The sequence below is a fragment of the Arachis hypogaea genome, chromosome 20 (assembly GCF_003086295.3).
Source record: "Arachis hypogaea cultivar Tifrunner chromosome 20, arahy.Tifrunner.gnm2.J5K5, whole genome shotgun sequence".
In the NCBI taxonomy this organism is placed as follows: domain Eukaryota; kingdom Viridiplantae; phylum Streptophyta; class Magnoliopsida; order Fabales; family Fabaceae; genus Arachis; species Arachis hypogaea.
The window spans coordinates 144,220,031-144,235,560 of record NC_092055.1 but is presented as its reverse complement, the minus strand read 5'-3'; the positions used below and the strand labels follow the sequence as shown (position 1 = coordinate 144,235,560).

The following is a 15,530-nucleotide window of genomic DNA, read 5'->3' as shown; positions in this document are numbered from 1 at the left end:
TTACACAATCCCTTATTATTAGCATGCACTGACTTGTAAAAAATTGGAAGCTTAATATAAAACATTAAGAAAAAGGTATGTCATGAATCAAGATGGTGCGAAAGTAAAGAAAGCTGAACGCTGATGTTTTAATTAAACATATAGCAGGAAATTAAACTAGGAACTATCACTAAAATATACATAACTACATAAGGGCACATACATAGAACAGTAAAGCCAACTAGGTATATAGTTAGGCAACCATTATTTATGTTTTTTTTGGGAGAATTATACATAATAAATTGCATTGCAATGCAAGGTTGTACATCATATATATGATCTAGCAACCATGCATGCAAGTTTTAATTAATTTACTGGGATTAAACTGGTAAAACAAGATTATTATTCTTATATTCCAAACTACTAAGTGGCATATATGGTGATGATGCTCTTTATCAAATTGTCAGGTCCTATCCAACAATTTGTCCTTGTAGCCCTGTATGCAAAAATATTCAAGTAACTGCTTAATTACTTGCAATAACCCTTAGCTTCCAACTAAGATAATTTGGTGCAATGCTCTTTCTAAAAGATTTAAAACAAATTAAATTAAGAAGAGTGTTACGGGCCAGCAACTTTTGGTATTTGTAGCTATCAAATAGCCATCAATGATAATTTTAATGGTATAAGATTGGTGTGAGATTTCATCCAATGACTCACTTTTCTCTGCTGGTTACATGCTTGCCAGAATTTGAAAAAGTTGCTGGCCCCTAGACTTTTTCTTAAAAAATTAATTGAAAATGACTGTAAAAATATTGGCTGCATCATGTACACTTAAACTCAATCTTTTCATATTTAGAGAAAATGACAAATTTTCTATGATAAAAACTGAAATTAATTTCTCCTCGAAAAATTCTCCTTCAAAACAATCATCTTGGTTGGTCTAGCTAATAATCAAAGTCATCCTAATATGACATTGGCCATTATTTACTATTTTTGCATAAATAAACCGAGATCCATAACTTGTTCACAACAGTATAATTCTAAAGGATTAATATATACACGCCTTTAAATTAAACAACACAAAACACTTAAAGAAAGGGCTATTAATACATAAAAATCTGATATATATCAGCAAGAATAGATTGTAATTCAATAGACAGATTTAGGTGACCAAGAAAAACTTGGGCCAAAGTATTTGTGTATTTGAGGTGAGTTAGATTTTATGATTATATTGGAATTAAACTATTGTTAAAGACAATCATTCACGTGCTTTATCTTATTAACTTAAATATTTTTTATTAAGTAACTTCATGATATGAAAATCCTAAGATTTTATATCTTTAGCATTATAGATGAAGTTTGCTCGTCTCAATTCACTATAGCCAAAATTCATAATAACATGTTATAGGGCTTGTTTGATGGGATTCTAAAAAAATATTTTTTTGAGTTATTTTGTTGGTTTAATTACTGTATTTTTATAGTTTTATTAAATTTTTAATTAGGTTTTATATATATATATATATATATATATATATATATATATATATATATTTTTTAATCAAGTCCATACATTATTTTTATTTTATAATTAAGTCTTCTCTAGCATAAAAAGTGTTAAAATTAACTGAATATTTATCCGCAAATTAAAGATATCCACATTTAAGAATCTAACTAGATGTTTAACCACATGTATTTTGAAAAAAATATTTTGTTAATTTTAATGTTTTTGACATGAAAATGATCTAACTACAATAGGAACCCAATTAAAAAGAAAAAAAAGTATAGGGACCTAATTAAAAATTTGGTAAAACTATAAAGACCAACAGAATAATTAATTTTTTTAAATTTTTTTAAAAAAATAAAAATAATTTTATGTTTGGATATTTCATACAAAAAATTTTTTTTTATCTATCAACTATGTTTAGATGCAACAATATAAAAGTATTTTTTGTTTATTTATTATGTAAAAAATATTTTTTTAAAAAAAATTCTAAAAAATATAAATTGTAGTTTCTCAATTTTTTTTAATTTTTCTAATATTTTTACTTTTATTACTAAAAATTTGCTAAACATATTAAAAAATAAAAGAAAAATTATTGAAAAAATCTTTTTCTATAAACTTAATCGCATCCAAATAAGTACATAGGTTTCTTTCATTTTAAAAACTTGTATTCTTAAGATAGAAGGAAATGCTTTCTTACACATTATTAGCTCAATATAATAAAAAGAATTTGAGATATATAGAATAGAAGTTAGGAGAGGAGTAGATATAGAGACTTGAAGAAGTGAAGGTCTCACTTTCTCAAAAGCTTTAACCTACTATATTAATTAGCTAGGTAGATTTAGTATTTAAAAAGCTCAAGTATGATATCAAGTTTAAGTGTAAATATATATTTTGTTTTTCTGAAAAACAGAATGTTAAATCGATTTAAGAGGAGAAAACTTTCAATACTAAAATAAATCATTTAGATCAGAGTTCATTAATCATGATATCATATATAGTTCTTAAAACTTGTTGACATAAAAAATTTATATTAATTAAAATGTGATTTTATTTTATCTTTCTAAACATCATGTGATACAAGAAAATGTGGATAAAGGTATACAATGAGTTTATTACACTATAATTCTTTGACTTTGTCATCATGTGCATTTCAATATTTCAATTTTAAAACATCAGAAAACAATGAACATTTTAATTAAAATAAGTACATTTTTCATTGAACATTATTAAATGTGTTAATTTAAAAAAATGACTAAAATTATTAAACAAAAAAGTAATTTTTTATACATAGCATAAAAAATTATGATACCAACGCATTTATTATTTTAAAAGTTTAAAAAATTTTCTTAGTATGTAATGGTCATCTTAACAAACCAAATTTATACATGTCCATAAGTTAGATAAATTGAAGAAGTGGCCCTCAGATCTTCTCTATTAGGCTACCTCAGTATAAAAACACTATGATTGAAAAGGTCACAAGACAAATTAAAAGGGCATGCCAAAGACCATTTGTCTCTCCATATAGGCTCAAAACAAAAAAAAGACACAATTTTTTAGCGGAAAAGTCTAGGGGCCAGCAACTTTGTTAAATTCTGGCCAGCATGTAACCAGCAAAGAAAAGTGAGCTATTGGATGAAATCTCACACCAATCTCACACCATTAAAACCATCATTGATAGCTATTTGATGGCTACAAATCACAAAAGTTACTGGTCCCTTAGCATTTAGCATCCAACAATATAATGGCAACAAATGAATAAATATATAATACAAATAAATTTGCTTTATACAAAACCCCTCTCTCTCTCTCTCTCTATATATATATATATATATATATGCACTGTCTGTGTATATATGTAGCAATACCATTATAACTAATTTTACACAAAACCTTGTAAATACCAAATATACTAGCTATATCCAAAAATTACCAAATATATAAATATGAGTACTTTCTAGGTCATATTGTTGTTTGTTGATGTAATCACATGCACGTATGACATATATAAAGAGCAAGCAATAAACTCATCACATAGGACACAGACATGGGGAGCACAAAAAATCTCAGAAGATCAGAAAAGGCCCCTATATTACAATAAAGTAAACATCTGAGGGAGTATTTAATTAATTAGGAAACTGCACCAAATAGTATTTTGAATGATAAGAGAGAGAAAGAAGAGAGAGACAGACACTATTAATTTATAATCCAATCATGAGTATTATTCCATTTTACCTTTGGTTAGTAAAAGTTAAAAACAATTATTTTTGTTTCTGACCAAAACAAAAATCTAATCAACAATGCAAATTAGGGTTTTCATCTTGTTTCTAGGGTTTTGTTGTATACTTAAAGTGGTAACAAATTAAACTTGAATGGGTAATCTTTTATTGCCTCTCTCTTTGTGACCCTCATTGATAAAAAATTTTGATGGATGCTACATTAATGTCAAAGAAAATTGAGGATTAGAAAGAAGATATGTTATAATAATCCAGAGTTATATTCTTTTGAAGCTCAATAAATATGGATCAACGAACAGAATCATAATTTATATATAGATATTAATATTTTGTACTGAATTAGACACTTGATAAATATATTATTTTAAACCCTAATTTGTTAGATAATAATACCAAATAAAATAACTTAATGAATTTGTTATCTTAATAATATCAACAAGTGTTCTGTTAATAAAACCCCATAACAATAGGAATAGAGATTAAAGTTGACAACTGTATATAAAACTATAAAATCAATTATCCCGTGGATATTTTAAGCAATTTTATTTTATTATTTTTTAATTACAGATGATGAGGAATGTTCTAGTCTTACATGTTAAATTAATTTTTTTGGCAGCATATAATAAATTAAAATTGATATTGAATCTCAAATTCAAACATTTAAAGGGTTGAATGAAGTTGAAGATAATTGCATGATATAGTTAGATTATAATACAAAAAATATTATCTACACTAATTAAAGAAGCTAATTATTTATATATAAATATATATTATTTAATTTATTTTAAATATATATATTATATAAAAATAAGTGATTTAATAACTAATTTTTTGTTTGGACTTATGATAAGGCAACAATTAACAAGAGGTATTGATAAAGGTGGAAATTCAGGTGTAGTCGACTTCAAGTGAAGTTAATACCTGAGAGTCGTTAGATAATTTGACTGATTTGACTAAATTTTCATCTAACGGCTCTTATATATCAACTTTACGTGAAGTCAGTAAATTTTCACCATTGATAAAAGATAAAAGAGAAATTTACCATGGAAGATGGAGAAGATTCAAGAAGTGAATTCCTTGAAAGGTAGTTTTGCAATAGTAGGAGCGGTGGCCTTAAGGCGAAGTTGGTGGTGCTGCTTTTTCTTCTTCTTCTTGTTGTAAGGAATCCCTCTGGCCTTGGATTGGCAGTCCTTGACCTCACGCAGGTAGAGGCGGATGGGTCCGCCTCCGAAGGGGTTGGTGTCGGGGGATCCGCCGTGCTCCTCGTAGGCGGCGCGGAGGCGTCCGATGAGGGCGTCGAGGCTGCCCCAAGCCTGGCGGAGGGGGCAGGCGCAAGGAGCGGGAGGAGAGGGATGGCCGAAGAAGATGCAAGCGTGTAGGTGAACTTTGGTTTTGCCGAACTGGTCGAGGTAGCGGAGGAAGTCGAGAACGTGGTTGTAGTTGCAGTGAGAGAGTGAGACAGGAGGTGACTGGTTCTTCAGGTATTGGCCGAACGTGTTCCAGTCTCGCCGCTTCTGAGACTCGTAGCGGCTCAGCGGCTGGGGCTGTTCAGTGGAGGACGACATGGCTACTGTATGTATGTATGTAGTGGTTATTAGAAATTACAAATGTGCTGTGTTTCGTAGAAACATGATGTGATGATGGATATAACTTCCCCTCTCTTCTGACAAGACATCGCATGGGTCCCTTCTTGCATTGCTCCCTTTCTTCTCTTCCAACTTCTAATTACTAATTATCACTACTCTATAACGCTCTTAATTACATTTTCTTCCTTCTAAGCAACTATGTTTATGCCATTATCTTTAGTAAATTTTATGATTTATATCTATTAATTAGTTATTATTAATATTTTTAATAATACGAGATTACCTGAAATTATTTATTTTTTTTATGAGATTACTTTTAAAATTAGGTAAATTCTATCGTACCGCTATAAGACCGGCTATACTTTATGGTACGGAGTGTTGGGCGACTAAAAGGGAGCACGAACATAAGTTGAGTGTGGCAGAAATGAAGATGTTGAGATGAATGAGTGATCATATGCGATTGGATAAAATAAAGAATGAAGATATAAGGGAGAGAGTTGGAGTAGCACCCATTGTGGAAAAGATGGTTGAATCGCGTCTCAGGTGGTTTGGACATGTGAGAAGAAGACCGATAAAACATCCAGTCAAGATGGTGGATGAGATGGAAGATGGACAAAGGACGAAAGGAAGAGGAAGATCAAAGAAGATCATCCATGAGGTGGTCAAACGAGATCTACATGTAAACGATTTCTTTGTAGACATGATACATGACAGAGTACAATGGCGTCGTTTGATTTATGTAACTGATCTCACTTAGTGAGATAAGACTTTGTTATTATTATTGTTAATTAAATATTGGCTAAATTTTAATAAAAATAATAATCTTCTAAATTTTTTCATCTTTTATCATATTCATGTTACACGTACATGTTATATATACATGTGCTAATATGCTATATTATCTTCTGTTAAATAAATGTTAGAAGATGATTAAAATTTATTATTTTTTATTATTAGTTAGTTATTAATATTTAAAAATATAAAATAAAATATATTATTAAATTATTAAATTAAAAAAAATAAATTAATAATTAAATAATAACAAAAAATAATAAATTCTGATCGTCTAGCATTTTTCTTTCTATATATGCCACCAAAAATGATAGCTTAGTTTGTCTGAAAAAAAAAATTCATGTCATCACTGCTAGATATAGTCATTGAGATGCAAAAAATTAAATACATGAGTATTAAGATCATATGATGAGCATATAATAATAATAATAATAATAATAATATTATTATTATTATTATTATTATTATTATTATTATTATTATTATTATTATTATTATTATTATTATTATTATTATTATTATTCAATATAAGAAATGTTAGGTTATTGTTTCATGTAATTATTTTATATTTGAGTCAACACTAATTAATTTTTCTTTTTTATTAAAAGTATTGAACCCTAACATTAATTCTTTATTAACACAACTGTATATCGTTACCAAAAAAGTGAAAATATTCATAAAGTATAGAATATTTATATGTATGTGTATATATATATATATATACGCATGACTTAATAATCTCCTTATATATACTATTGAATTGAGGTAAATTTAGAGGGAAAAAATTAACTTATTTGTTTCTATATAAACAATCATTTACATATGATAATAATTTGAAATAAATGAACAATTATTTGAATCGGAGAAATACCGTTCGATCACGCACACTTATAATATACATACGCATTAGCGTATACTATAATTGTATAATTTTGCCTTTATTTATTATTATTTTTATGTTTGAGATTCGGAATGACATATATATGCTCTGTTATATATGGATTGAGATATTAAGAATAATCAATAAAATAAGATAAAAACTTATATACAATTATCTTCATGTAATATTAGTAGTTAAAAATAATAAGATATATAATTTAATATGTTTAATTATATTATTATCTAATAACTTTTTATTATTAATTTCACATATGTAAGTCTTTATCATAACACAATTAAAGGGCCGTTACTTTTCGCAATAGACATTATGAACTTTGTAATGGTTTGCATAGGAACCTTCTTTTTCATAATTTTGTATAGTTTACGATACTGGGAACCAATAGAATTAATTAGCTTAATTACTCATTATTATTCTGCAACTTGGTGCTTATATTCAAGTCTTGATTGATGTAGGAATTCTTTTAATATAGCATTAATAAGTATAATATAGTCCACTACTAATCAAGTTGGTTACACACTACTGAGAATGATTTCTGGGGAGCAAAGGTATGTGTGTTAGGCATATATTCTCCAAATAAATGTGTCTAATAATATGTTTAACAGATTAATAAAACAATATTGGTCTTTTTATGCTCTGTATGTGTTATGCAAATTTTAAGTAATAAAAAATAGTGATGACTTTAACAATGGCAAATAATTCAAGTGGTTTGAAATTTAATATTTAAGAGCAAAATCTTTTTTTTTTTTTGAATAATTCTCCACGTACAAGCGTTTTTTTATACAAGTCTTTACAAGTCATTTATATTAAAGCGCTTTGAATCGTTACTGCACGTTTTTACTGCACCTTCTTCTTCATCTTGCTGCACGTTCTTCTTCCTCTTCCTCTTCTTCTTCTTTTTTTTCGTTTCTTGCTTTTTCTTTCTCCTTCTTCATTTACATGCTTTTCTCTCTATTTTCTTTCTTCGTTATTCTCGATTTCTATTGTTTTTTGACATCAAGCTCTGAAATTGTTTTTGAAGAAGAAGAAGCAGCAGAAGATGAGGAGGAGAAAGAGAAAGAATTCTGAATTATGCATAAGGTGTACTTCAACGAATTTTGGGTGTATTTCTTAAATCTTTTGGGTGTAGTTTTGTAATCCTTTGGGTGTATTTCTATAATCGTTTGGGTGAGTTCCTGTAACCGTTTGGGTGTATTTCTGTAATCGTTTGGGTGTATTTCTGAAGTTCTATTATCTTCAAATTTGACAAGAAACTCATTTTTCATGGAGGAAGAAGAAGAAGAGTCGTTCATAATACATGGTGAGTAGCGCACTTTGGAAATAGGAAGTGGTTGAATAACCGTGCATTTATTTACTCTTGAAGATGGGAGTGTAATGCGTGTGTTTGTTGAACTTGTGCCAACTTATAAAACTTGTAAGTCAAAAAGACTTGTATATGTAGTAGACCTTTTTTTTTTACGAATACTAGTTTTATGTGCTTCAAAATCTTTATTTTACCAATGATAAAGAAAAAAAAAATTCTGCAAAGATAAACAAATTAAATAAACTGACTTTACTTAAATAAACTTAACATAAAAAATACTTTTCAGAATTTCAAAGTGTCATGAACATCAAATGAAAAGAATTTTTATAAAATTTTGAAGTTTCAAATAAAATGAAAAATATAATAAAGTAAAAAAAAAAATTCCTCACTCAAAATAAAATCTAAAAAAGTCACTCGAATGTAAAAGTGTGTTTTTGAAGAGAATTTCCAACCTTTTACTCATTTATATTCCATCAATTTATAGACCAAATAGATCCAATCATTTAGCGACACATTATTAGTTCAATAGTTTTTGTCAAATAACTGTTCGCGTCCAATTCTATAAATCAAACTTTGTCTTTGAATTCTTTTTCGATAGCCTTTCTCGACTTTTTCCAGATCATAATCCACTTTGCCTCATTGATCACCAAAATTACATCACTCGAGTAACAATATGATTTAACAAATGGGAGAAAAAAATATAAAGATTTTAATTAACTAATTAACTTTTTTATTAGGGTGAATTATGATGTATCCTTAAAATAAAGGTTATGCCAACTCGCTCCCAATAATTCATTATAGTTACACTTCATTATCTTAAACGCAAAAGAATTAGCTCACCTAATAACTCGTAAATTATTTTGAAATTTAGAATTTATGGACAGGGTTTTTTATTTAAATCCAACCATTATTTTCTGGTTTAGTTAAAAACATAAAAGAAGAAGAAGGATTATATTATTGTGTATTATTTCCTAATTTCGCAGCTCAGATTGTGAAATTAAAAAAAGAAAGCAATTTCACATGCATTGTCCACACAAAATACTTAGAGCATTTTTAATGGTTGATTTTAATTTTATTTTATTTTGGATTTTACACAATACCACATAATAAGTATTTGTAAGATCATATATTATAAAAATTGATTTAAAATTTAATGTGAAATTTGTTGCTCTAATACTTGGTTTTATTTTAATTTAATAACGTTATATAACAAAGTTATAATGTTTATTTAACGAGTTTAATGGATAATTGGATATAGACAAATGACAGTATTATTATTAAATTTAATAATAATACAATATCTTTTTACTAATACTACTATCAGTATCATTTTAAATATTGTATTTAATGTACATTTTAATTTTAAATCAATTCTATAAAAATTAGATTGATATAAAAAAATATCTTATTGAAATTGCTTTTACATACACGTAATATATAGCATAATTATGTATTTATCGACAGCAAAATTGCACATGAATATGTGATATACTGGGAATGAATTTTTTTAATTGTTAAAAAAATTGAGAGTGTAAAGTGTGATTTTTAACCCTCTATTACTCTCTTTTATATTTATTCTTGGTTCCACTTATAAAATTAATGGTGAGAGATCATACTTTATTCCCTCAATTGTTAAAAAAAATGAAAAGAATCCATTCCCGTGATATACTAATTTCCCTTTCAATTTCACTGGAGTGCAAGAGAAATTATAGTAAAGAGTTTTTTTTTTGTCCGCAGAATGCGAAATTGTGGTTGATTCATGTAATAACAAAACTAATTTTTCAGCCTAAACTTGAAAAACTTACACTATGATTGGTTTAAGGAAAAATAAGAGGAAAGAAAAGTGATGAAAGAAAAATGAGTAGAAATTTTTATTTTTTTTTGTTTGGATATCAAAGAAAATGGGAAAGGAAAGAAAATTTTAGTGTGGGTCCCACAAAAATTTTTTTCTCTCCATTAGAAGCAAGAAAACAAGAAGAAAAATGTTATTTTTAGTGTATTTACAATACTACCCCTAATTCTATTATTATTAATAATTATTAATATAAATTTAGTTTTAATAGTTTTAATACATTATTATAATAAAGATTTATATTTAAACATTATATATGTATTAGATAAATAATTTATAAAATTATAATATTTTATAATATTCATAAAATACAATAAAACATAAATAAATAAAAATATTTATACTTTATTTTATTATAAGGGTATTAATGTAATTTTATACCATTATGGTTTTTTTTCTTCTCACTTTTCTTCTCATCCAAACAAAAAAAATTTTTTTCCTATTTTCTTTCTATTTATTTTCTCTTCATCCAAACAACACACAAATAATTCTACTTTTCTTTCTATTTTTTTTCCTCTCATTTTTTTTTCTCTTATTTTTTTTTTTCTATTTTTTTTCCTATATCCAAACAAAGCCTTACTGCTTGGGAAACTGCAAAATAATGAAGAAGAAAAAAAAAAATCATGGTCAGGGTCAGCTTCAGCTATAATTGGTGGTTTCTCATCAGATGGCAATATCTCTTTTTGTACGATGTATGCCTTTCTTTCCAAAGTTAGCTTAAATAGGTAAAAAAAATTAGGATGCCTCCCAGATACCTCTGATACAATGTTAACCAATTTTCAGCTCTAACGTGTCAGATTTGAGAGTACAGGTCCTAGCATGATTTGACAAATGCACCCTTAATTATTATATCACGTGCCTAACTCCATGGTTATTAACAAGAGAGATCTTATAGGATCAGTATAATTTATTTTTTGTTTAATAATATTGTTAAATTATTTAAAAAAAAAAGAAGCTCAACACATAAAGTAGAATAAAAAAGACAACAATAAAAATAAATCAAACAAAACAAACCAATAATAATAGATATTTTTTGTTATTTTTGATATTGTTATTAACAATAAAAGAGATCTGCATTTAATCATTTTTGTAGTTTTGAAAGCACATGTTTATAATCTCTTCAATCCTTTTTTTTCATTCTAAAAAATTTTTCTGTATTTTTTCAATGCGATGTTTCAAATAATTGTACAAAAACACACTATTCATTTCTTGCAGTCCTCTTTTTTATTTGATATTTCAGTCTAATTTTAAAAATATTTATCAGACTAAAAAAATTGAGTTAATAACTAATATTTGTCAAAAACAATAAATTCTACTCATCTTTGAATTTTTCTCTATTAATAATAAGGATCAAAAAGAAAAAAGATTGAAATAGTAAAAACAATTAACTTTTAAATTTTCTTCTAATATAAAAGTCTTGATTGATTGGACAATAATTTCATGTTGCAACAAAAGAATAGAATAAAAGTAATTCCTTCTTTATGCTTATCACCAAATCAAAGAATAAAAGGAAACGTGACACATTGTTACCGAAAATAAATAGGAAACAAGACGTTATTTCGAAAGAAAGATTGGCGCAAATTACTAAATTGTGTGATGGACATGGTCCATGACTCCGTAGAGATGCCTTTAACTCACATTACAGTGCTTGTTAGTTGAAACTTGAATCTAAGTTTTATTGCTACCTCAAATCATTTATATTGCTCATCTTATTCTCATCCTCCCTCTCGAATAATTGTACTTTCCAATGAAGAAATAAAGGAACCAAACTGTAAAACTTTTCAGTTATCATTAATCACTTCAAGTATATATCTATCTAAGAATTCGTACGTAGATTAAAGTATGGGTAAAATTGCATTTACCTCGCTTAAAGTTTGGTAAAATTTAACCTTTTTTTTAATTAATATTTCTAAAATGAGTCCTACTAGAGAGTCAATGTACTATTTGTACAATGTGTACAATGGACTATTATTGAGTTACAAAATGAACATTCTCCATACTATTTAAAATAACCATTCGAGTACTAGGGATAATAAACATCTTCCCAAAAACTTAAACTGATTTTGGGGTTCAGCAAGGATTGAGCTCTTGACCTTTCGGATCCAGAGCTCTAATACCATGTCAACTGATGTCAAAAGATAATACTAATGGTTATATCTCTAATACTCCTTAATCCTTTAGGTAGCGTTTGATGGAGAGACAAAGATGGAAAGACTGAGACTGAGAGACAGAGACTAAGAGACAGGGATTGAAATAAATCTCAGTATTTTGTTTGGTGCAAAATGGGAGACATGAATTGAAACAAGAATGAAACTCTAATTTAATTTGCACAAAGGGTAAAATTGGAATTAATTAATTGAAATGAAAGTATTTTAGGTATAAAATGTTATTAAAGTTTCAGTCTCCATCTCTAAAAATTCCAGTCCCCTGTGTCCCTACTTTTTGGAGGTACTAAAATACTGAAATTTTAGAGACAGAGACAGAAATTTTAGTACCAGTCTCTAAACTAACAAACACGATACTGAGTCTCAGTTTCTCAGTCTCTGTCTCAGTACCTCAAAACAAACGCTACCTTATTGTACAATTCCATTGGCTCCTCGTACTTTCCCTTCTAAAATTTATCTTGTGTGGCATTAACGAATGCTTCTATCTGAACACATAACATTAATCTTCCTTTAATCCAAATAAACAAAAGAAAATACTATTAAGTGCAATTAGGCCCTGTAATACGCAACCACATTGATGCTCCAAAACAAACAATAGCATCCGCATAATAATCGACATGAATACTGGCTTTCATCAATTACGTACATGAGAGTTCTGGCGGGGTCCGCCATATCAAAAATTTGATCTCATACATGCATCTCCAATATTCTCTGCAAAAGAAACCAAATTAATTAATGCTAATGAAGCATTAACCCGTGAGAATGTTTATTATGAGTCAGTTAGTTTGATTCGGATAGTATTGGTGTTTTTTTATTTATTTACGTTTATACAAATTAACTTGGTTAGTCGATCCGCTTAAACAAGTGTTGGGACTGTGTTGTTGATGTAACAATCCAAACTATAGTTAGTTATGAATTAGTGATGCAAATGTATGTGTTTTGACGTTACGTTGTTGTTTTGGAGTGGAAAGCGTGAAGTCTGGGTCTCTGGGATTTATGATGCATGAGTGCGCCCTTTGAATTTATGTGGACCATTTTTATTCTGTTTCTATGTAAGCTGCGTTTGTCTCAGCTATGCCTTGTGTTTTGACACTTTCAGCATATTCAGATAGATCAGCAACAGTTAAATTATATGGATATTATAAATATTTTTAGGTTGAATGATAGAGCTCGTCGATGAGATTGAGATTGACATTAAGACGTGCCATGGCAACCAATATTTATTAAAGTTGCTAAAGCATTATTATATGAATAATACATGGTGAAAAGTATTTTTAAATGAAGGTTAAAAATAATAAAAATGATTCATTTTATAAGAGTAAAAGTTAAAAAAAAAATTATCATGTGTAATATATATTTTCTATAAATTTAATAAGAATTTTTATATTTCACCAAATTCTTATTTTCACCGAACAAATTTCTCTATTATATTCCTATTTAAAAGGTACTTACGTCAGAATATTATTATAATTTTTTAATCTATTTATAAATAATACATATAATTAATTATAATTTTATTAGATATTTTATATTATATGATTTATATAGGTCTCATTTATGATTATAAATACTAAATAAAATAACTCATTATTACTTCACAAAAAAGGTAAAATTTTGCTAGAACCTTATAAAGATACTTTAGTGATTAAGGTCTTGGACAAGAACTACAGTTACACAGCTTTTTTACATAAATTTCAAATGGTTTGGCACATCAAAGGTGGTTTCGATCTTCTAGACGTGGAATTTGAATATTTTCTAGTAAAATTTGATGCTGCTGAGGATCAGAATAAAGTCATGCTTGGTGACCCGTGGTTGATAAAGGGGCATTATGTCGCTGTAAAATCATGGAATGTAGATTTTCAGCCATGTGAAGAGTACTTCGGATCAACGCTTGTATGGATTCGGATTTTTTGGGCTTCTAATCTGGTGCTACCAAGAGTAAGCTATGATGCATATTGCTTCTGCAATAGATGTCCTGATCATAGTGGACCAGGCCATTAAATTGGCAGAGAGAGGGAGATATACCCGTGTATGTGTTCAAATAAATCTGGGATTATCGGTGATCAAGAATATTATTGTGGAACGAATAACTCATGCAATGGAGTATGAAAGTCAAAATCTGATGTGCTTCTTATGAACGTCATGGTCATGATAAGGCACAATGCTTAAGTAGTAGAATCACCACGGAAGGAAAGGGTGTTAATCCTGGTGCCGCTAAGATCCAGGTTGGTGAAAAAGTCAATGCCAATTAATGATAAAAAAAATTCAAAAATTAAATGCAGCGGATCGTGTTGTGATAGGCGTGGTTGTTGGCGAGGATCACGGACCTAATATGAATGATGATTCATTGACTAATAAGTTACATAAGGTTCACGTTGAAGAGGCATGCATGAATGAAGAATTGGATTGGGAGCAAGTATTAAGGAAGGGAAAATATAAGTTAGGCCAAAAGCAAATTTTTAAGGCCCAAGGAAGAGAATACTCAAGCAAAGGTTTGGATAAGAAAGCAAGACCCATGTTGCATGCTCCTCTTGCTGACAGGTCCGCTTTTTCACAAGCAGGATTGGATCTCAAACCATGCTCCAGCAGCGTGGATTGCATGTGAGGAATGGAGATGCATTTGCGATGCTGTCTTCTCACTAGACCCCATCTCCCCGGAGCTCCTCCCTCCGAAAATGGCCAAGACCGCCGTCCTTGCAGAGCTCGACAACAGAGAATAATGGAAGCATGGTGGTGGGCACTTCCGTGAAGGTTGTTGTAGCGGCAGTACCACCGAGGATGGAAGTCTCACCATCGAATGATGCAATGAAAGAAGGCATGGATGAGGGAGTTTGTCTCGTTATTCAAGCCTCATCTTGAGGTTGGTGAACCAATTTTATATTCATTGCTGTTCTATTATTCTATTTTTATATTATGGATAGTTTAAATATAATAGTTTAGAACATTAGGGATGCATCTAACAAGTTAGCCCAGGTGAATTGCAAAGAGCTTGTTAGAAAATTTAAACTTGTCTTTTTTATTGTGGTTGAAACTCATGGACCTTTTCAACACTTAAAACTGTTCTGGAAAACGCTTGGTTATCATTCTATTGGTACAGTAGAGACAACAGGACATAAGGGGGTATTTGGTTCCTTTCTACAATGCCGAATGCTTGTTGCAAGTGGGTAGATGCTTTTGATCAGTGTATTACGGTGGAGGTTTAGTTAGATAATGTGAC

General features: G+C 28.8%; 1 protein-coding gene across 1 annotated transcript; it reads right to left on the bottom strand.

The window, feature by feature from the left end:
- Positions 1–205: 205 nt before the first annotated feature.
- LOC112734951 (protein LIGHT-DEPENDENT SHORT HYPOCOTYLS 10) lies at positions 206–5,486 on the bottom strand. The gene is made up of 2 exons (XM_025784490.3): positions 4,760–5,486; positions 206–475 (listed from the first exon to the last, which is right to left on the bottom strand). The coding sequence occupies exon 1, from the start codon at positions 5,280–5,282 to the stop codon at positions 4,779–4,781; it is 504 nt and encodes a 167-aa protein (XP_025640275.1). The 5' UTR covers positions 5,283–5,486; the 3' UTR covers positions 206–475; positions 4,760–4,778.
- Positions 5,487–15,530: the final 10,044 nt, after the last annotated feature.

Coding starts and splice junctions, on each gene's coding strand:
- LOC112734951 (XM_025784490.3), bottom strand. CDS start 5,282: ATGTCGTCCTCCACTGAACAGCCCCAGCCGCTGAGCCGCTACGAGTCT.